Consider the following 7,072-nt stretch of genomic DNA (forward strand, 5'->3'; position numbering starts at 1 on the left):
TCTTGCAACATCCACTATGGCTGGCGGTAGCAAACCCAATTTACAGATGCAGATAATGAGGCTCTGAGAGTTTGAGAAAAGTTGCTTTGAGTTCAAAGTTCAAGGATAGAACATACCTGATTGGTGCAAGTGAAGAAGGGATTGGGGGCTGACTCCAGCTCCTTGGCTCCAGTGCCTCCCGACATGGGGATGGAAGGAGCACCACGCTGGGGGCTTCTAAGCAAACTGAGGATCTTTGGAGTTGGCCACGAAGGCAAGTTTCCCTTGAACTCTCAGAGCCTCAGTTTTCCCACCGGTAGAATAGGGTCGTAGTGAGGATCCAGAGGTGATGCGTGGAAAGCATCTCGTCCACGGCCTGCACATGAAGACCAGAGGCTCTGTCTCACCTCCTGGATTCAGAAACACCACAGGGCAGAGGAGCACCTGGGAGGGCCCCTCCAGACAGCCTTGCTGTCCTGGCTGGGCGTTTCCGAGGACAGCCCTGTGCCCTACAGTGGGAGTGGGGCCCAGACCCCAGCCCTAGGCCAATGCTGTGGCTTCTGTGGTTATTTTAATAACCTTGTTATTCCAGGCAAGACCTAGGCTGAGCTTCTCTTGTAAATATTGATAGAGGCCCCAGACAGAGAGGAACAATAAAACAAGGGACGTTTTATTTATAATAGAAAAAGAAACCAACAGAAAAAAAAAATCTACAGGCCCAACAGAAGGAGGGAATGTTGAATAAACCACGGCACAGCCACTTGCTGGAATATCGTACAACTATTGAAATGATGTTTACCGAGGGTTTGGAATAACACAGGAGAATGCTTATTCTCCAAAGCTAAGTGGAAAAAAGGAAGCAACTGAATTGAACATTCAGCATAATCACACCTAGGCAAAAATCAAGGCCAACCAAAATCACACACAGAGGAAACAGATTGGTGGGACTCACACCACAGCGGGGGTCAATGGGGGAGAGTTTTATACTTTTCTCTGTTTTCCAAATTTTTTTTTTTTTTCTATAGTGGCATGATTGGCCTAACATAAAAAGCAAACCAAATCTAAGGCATTTTTTTTTTCCCCTGAAGAAGAAAGAACTCCTATTGAAAAAGCAAGACAGATGGCCCAGGGAGAAGCCAAGAGTTTTTCTTTTTTCTATAGTGGCATGATTGGCTTAACATAAAAAGCAAACCAAACTTAAGGTATTTTTTTTTTTTTCCCCGAAGAAGAAAGAATTCCTATTGGAAAAGCAAGACAGATGGCCCAGGGAGAAGCCAAGAGACACAGAGACTACTCTGAGGCCGAGGGCGACAGGTCAACAGACCAGCCTATTAAACAAGGCCAAGTGGAAATCCTAGACCCTGAACTTATGGCAATAATGTGGGCCGGCTGACACTTAGTCACACACCCAGCGTGGTGTCTGTGATGTCCTGGTAATTATTTTGACTCTCATCCCTAACTGTGTGAACTCTGCTTCTCTCTTGGGAATGTAGCTTATCTCTGTGCAATGAGCCTCTTTTATAAATGTTAGTGGAACAGAATTCTCTCCTGTATATAAAAGCAGAACAGCTGGGTCCTAACCCTCCTCGCACACTTAGATGGACTTCCTAGGAGGCAGACCTGCTCCCCACACCCCCATGTGACATAGCCCATCGGGAGGCACGGCCAGGCTTCTGGAGCCCTGGTCTATGTGTCTCTCAGATTTCCATTCAGATCTCTGCTCAATGTCCCCTAATCAGGGAGGTTCGATCACATTATTCCACTTCTCTGCCTTATCTATCTTTATGGCACTTATGTAACATGGGTTCTATTTATTTATGTATTTGTTTTTTCAAAATTGCCTATTTTCCTTCATTAGAATATGCTCTCTGCAGGTGCCTGGCCTCGACATTCTGTAAATGAACCCTGACCATCACGGGCCCAGCTGGTCTTTGCAGGCCCCCTGGACTACCTCGCTCTACCACGATGCCCCTGGCCACTCTCATTCCTAAACCCAGCTCCAGAGATGAGAAACACACCAGCTCTACTCTATCGGTAGTCGGCGCCTGGGGCCCTGTGCCGACCTCGTGCTGAGGCTGTTATAAGAGCTCAACAGGAAAGGATGTGACAATCGGCTAGCGATGTCTGCCGTGGGGCCACGGGGAGGCGGACACGATGTGCCGCTACTTGCCACGTCCGTCCAGACCCAAACCTCAGCTCTCCCTCACTTCATGAAGACCACACCCGACATCGCTGGTTCTGGAACGAGCTTTGCAGCCTTGTCCCTGGGATTGTTCCCCTAGTCCTTACCATGTGGGCTTCTGAAAGGTCTTCCAGAGCCATCCCTAGTTCACTCCTGGCTTGGAGCCCTTCCCACACTTGACCCAGCCTCACTGTGGCCTTGCCCTCTGCCTGGCCCCTCACTGGAGGCCTGGCCCTGGGGCTAGATCTGGTTCCACCTGCCCTGGGTCCCACACAGGGTTCTCCTCCCAAGCAAACCCCAGCCCGAAACCACAATGCTGATGCCACCAGTCGTGTCACTGAGCCCTTCCTCCCATGGGTCCCTTCCTGCCTGAGTGTTGACGCTAACCTTGGGCATGGCCTTGGTGGGGGAGGGAGAGTCGCTCTTCCCCAGTGCTGGCCATGGTGCCAGCTGACTTTCCTCTCCCAGCCTCCAATTTAGAAATAAATTAAGCAGCCTCACTTCCCAGGCCCTAGGTCTTCTGAGCTCCAATAAAGGTCTTCATCTTTGTGCCAACCTCCTTCTCGTTCTTTGTTCTAATCTTGCATCTTCCGAAAGAAGCCCCAGCTCAGCCCCAGCTGCTGCAGTGAACACAGCTCCTGCCTGGGACACTTGGGATCTTGGGAAGAGCTTTCTCCAGATACTCTCATTTATACCCTAGGCAGATAAGGACATGAGTCATTCTCCTCATTTTCAAGAGAGGGATGCCGAAGTCCTAAGCAACCTTATCTTCCACCTGTCCCGCTCCACCTGGTGCATGTTCTCCCCTCCATCTCTATTTCTCTTCTCCATGCTGCTCGTCACATTGGAGTCCCAGCTCCCCTGGCTTCTGCCTGGGGCCAAGAGCATGGCTGATCTTGTATCCGCATGTGTGTCTCCCTTAGAGATGGAACAGGGCTGTGGTTATCGATTGGACCAGTCTCTCTCCCTTCCCTCTGGGAGAACTGGTAGCTTCCTGAGTTTGGAAGGTCTCCTCCCATTCAGAAGTTACCAAATCTGATGTGAAAAGAGATCCCAGTCTCCTGAGGTGCCGCTAGAACCTTCTAGTTCCTCAGCTCCATCATGGGCCCGCCCCTCGCTGGTCCTCTCCTGTCTGATGAGGCCGACTAGGTGACAACATGGAGGAGGAAGGGCAAATTATGCCATCACCTCTCAACAGTCACTGGAAGGGCTGACTGGCAGTGGCTGCTCCTAGCTCCTGCTTGGAGAGCTATACTTTGAAGGGTTCTCAGATCTGGGGAGAAAGTCAGTGGTCCCTTAACAATGGGCCCAAGCAGAGGCCCAGGGGGAGGGTGGCCCGTGGACTACACCTTCTCCTGCCTCTCCCAAGGCCTCAGATATAGAATCAATTGTATTCTTAGTAGACCCCTACAAGAAGATGTACCTTGTTCAACGGTCACTAGCCATGGAGGTTACTCACACTAGAATCCCAGGGAATGAGAAAAAGCCAAGTGGGCTTTGGTTAATTTACTCCGCAGGCCAAAGTCCTCCGACTTTAGCTGTTGTACTTCACCAACCATCTCTCCCCCTGCCCGGGCCCCTGGGGCTCCCCCGGCTCTTTCCAGTCTTGCCAGAACCATCTCCCTTCATTTTTCCCACCTGTGTGTTCCAGGTGCTTCTGGGAACCTTGGCGGTTGAGGCCCAGGAGTCAATGGTTCGGAAGGGACCCTGGTGGCTTATAGAGAGGTGGCCCATTTTAGCAGAGTCAATTTGAAGGATCACTGGGGGTCAACTGGCACCTGAATCACAGTTGTAATAAGGTCGTGCCCCTGAACTTTGCTGGGGTCCTGGCAGCCCCCCCGCACCCCCAAATTCAGTTTTGAAGCAAGGTGGTGGCCATCCCTGCAGACATGGCTACTGTCGGCCTCCAAACACCAGTTCCTAGTTCTCTATTCACACCGGGCCTCTGCAGCCCACTGACCTCTCAGAGCCGCAGCCAGTGCAGAAGGGAGGACTAGAATTAACCTCTTCCTGGCCAAAGTCTTGGCCACCAGAAATGGCCCATGGAGCAGTGGTCAGGGGCTGCTCTTCGCCTCCAGTTCTGCAGGAGGAACCGAGCAGAGGGGCTGCTAGACCCTGGTCTGAGACACATCGGGGCCCGGCAAGGTCAGGACAGCCGGCAGGAGGGTGCCCTGCGGGGAGGGGAAGCTCTGCAGCTCCTCGGGCACAAACCTGGGCGAGATGTGGTCGGCCAAGAAGCGAAGCATGTGCCTGCGCCCCACGCAGTAGATGAGGCTGTCCACCACGGCGCACTGGAAGGCGTCCGGGTATGGCGTCCGGTACGTGGCGCACTCGTACCAGAGGCGGGCGCTGGCGCTGCAGCGGTGCACGCCGATGCCCAGGCTGCGGTTGAGGTCAAAGCGGTAAAGGAAGCCATTGACCGCCACCATCTCGGCTGTGCGGTCCTTGCCGCCCGCCGTGGGGCCAACCTGCCAGCGCTGCTCCTGGGCCGAGAAACGGAGCAGCAGGTAGTGCAGCGTGCCGCCTGTGACGAAGATGTCACCGGCACACACTGTGGCCGTGTGTGCCAGGGCGAAGGTGTCATTGGGGAGCGGCGGGGCAAAGGTCCAGCGGTCCAGGCGAGGGTCATAGTGCTCGACCGTGTTCAGACACTCGCCCCCGATGGCATACAGGTGCCCATCCAGGGCCACCAGCCGGCAGTGCGGCCGGGCTTGGTTCAGTGGGCACACCTCACTCCAGATCCCCGTCAGCGGGTTGTAGCAGAAGACTCGATTGGAAGGCCGGCACCCAGGCCCCTGGCAACCGGATACCACGAAGAGATAATTGAAGAGGCTGCAGATGGCACAGCCTCGGGACACGGCCTCAGGTGGCAGGTGGGCCAGCAGGTGCCAGGCATCCTGCTCATCGTCATAGCTACAAAGGCGGCCAGAGTCTTCCTGGGGGCACATATCAGCCACCACCAGGTGCTTCCGGCCCCGGAGCCGTCTCTGGAGGATCAGCTCCCGCTCTGCCCCACTCAGGCACCCATAGATGTCCGGGCTGCGCAGGACCTGGAGGTAGTTGTCACTCATCACCTTGTAGGCAGCTTCCTTCAGGGCCTCCAGGTTCTGCCTTTTGGCCAAGGTCAGTACCTCACAGCAATTACCCAGATCCAGGTGGACATCTGGGGCTGAACCTGGGGTGAGAGGGAGGTGGAAGAAATTGGTCCCAGCCACGAGCAGTAGGTTGGGCTCTCCGCCGCTTCCAGCCGAGCTGGACTCTAGAGATCCCCCAGCTACGGAGCAGCCAGATGGGGCACTCTGGTCTAGGCGGGGTGGAGCAAGGGCCCCAAAGTCGTGCAGCTGCAGCTGCAGCTCTGGGTTCTCCATGATCTGAAGGAGGCTCTCCTTCCTGCCGAAGCCTTGTGTGGGGGGCAACAGCACAGGCTGGGAGGAGGTGGCCGTATGGGCAACACCTTCTCGGTCATCGGCATGGCCTCCGAAGGCTGCCCCTGTTCCCAGGGGACCTGGCATAGGAAGTGGAGCCTCAGCCAGGGCTGCAGTCCCGGGGGCCAGCCTGCCCCTGGACGTGGCCCAGGAGGTGGATTCGACATAGTATTCATACACCTTGCCCTGCAGCCCAGGCCTGGTCTCCTCCGCCTTCTCTTGTATGAAACTCCCCTCCACTCGAACCTGGGCCACCGACGAGAAGGTGTAAGAGGCGCTGGTGGCCCCCTCCTGCTGATGCAGAGCCAAGCCCATGTCTGAGGCAGCCCGCAGGGCCCCAGCTTCTTCCCCGCGGACCCCCATCACTCGGGGGAAGACCCAGCTCTTGTCCATGTCACTCTTGCCTTCCCTGTGGGCCGTCCAGGGCTGCTGGGGCGACTCCTGCTCCCCGGTCCCCGGCCACTCGGAGGGTCTGCCATCCCGCCGTGGAGCAGGCTTGCTGCCCACGCTGCCGCCGTCCACCACGGCGAGGCCAGTGGGGGAGCTTCCAGGTTCACTGCCCAGACGGGAGCGGCGGGGCAGCCCGGCCTTACCGCCAACAGTTGTGCTGGCTTCCTGGCCACTGCGGTGAGGAGGCGCCGGGCCAGAGTCCGGGCACTGCCCACCCCAGTCCTCACCAGCACCTTTCCTCTCGGGCTTCTGAGTCTCTCCAGCTTCTGAGTCCCGCGAAGGGGCTCCCGTTGCCAGGACTGGGGAGCCCCCTGGATTCTCCCAGCTGCAGCCCTTGCTTCCCTTCCTTCGTCTCAGCTCTCGGAGGGGCGTCCTGGGAGCCGCCCCCTGGAGGTCGGGCTGCCTGGAGCCCTCTGCCTCCTCCTCAGCCTTGGCCTTGGCATTCCCGCCCCACAGCGGGGCCCGGGCAAGTCTCGACCTGTAGAGCCTGTAGGCTGCAGTCACCAGGAGCAGAGCGGCAGCAGACAGCACCACCTTGCCTGTCAGCTGCATGTCCAAATGCCAGTCCTGGGCCTCGGCTCCTCCTCCTCCAGGGAACATGTTTCCCAAGGCGACCTGGGGCTGAGGAATGCCAAAAATCCGATTAATGATTGCCCAATCGGGCCGGTTCCTGGTGCCTGCTGAGCTGAGCTGAGCCGGAGAGAGAGTTCTCGGCTGGCTCTGGGCTGGCTCTGGGCTGGCTGTGGCCAGCCAGCTGAGGAGTTGGAGCAAAGGTGACTTTGAGCTGGCAGAGGGTGGCCACTGGAGCCCCGGCTGGCAGATCTCAGCACTGGCCTCTTTGGATCCTTGATGCTTTCCCTGGGGGTGGGAGGGGCGGACTCTGCCCCGGGGCTGAACTTGTGATCAGCCACCTGAACCGGCAGCAGCTGGAAATGTTAGGGGTGTCCAGCAGGCGGAGTGTCCAGTGGGCACATGAAGGTGGAGGAAGTTCTTGACTGCACAGTCGCCCGATGCCAGGAAACACATGGGCTTGGTT

At 56.7% G+C, this 7,072-nt stretch overlaps 1 protein-coding gene across 1 annotated transcript; it reads right to left on the reverse strand.

Moving 5' to 3' along the window:
• Positions 1-1,207: 1,207 nt before the first annotated feature.
• KLHDC7A (kelch domain containing 7A) lies at positions 1,208-6,711 on the reverse strand. The gene has a single exon (XM_006914305.3). It carries the CDS (start codon positions 6,634-6,636, stop codon positions 4,270-4,272), a length of 2,367 nt encoding a protein of 788 aa, XP_006914367.1. The 5' UTR covers positions 6,637-6,711; the 3' UTR covers positions 1,208-4,269.
• Positions 6,712-7,072: the final 361 nt, after the last annotated feature.

This window comes from Pteropus alecto, unplaced genomic scaffold (assembly GCF_000325575.1).
Source record: "Pteropus alecto unplaced genomic scaffold, ASM32557v1 scaffold125, whole genome shotgun sequence".
Lineage (NCBI taxonomy): Eukaryota > Metazoa > Chordata > Mammalia > Chiroptera > Pteropodidae > Pteropus > Pteropus alecto.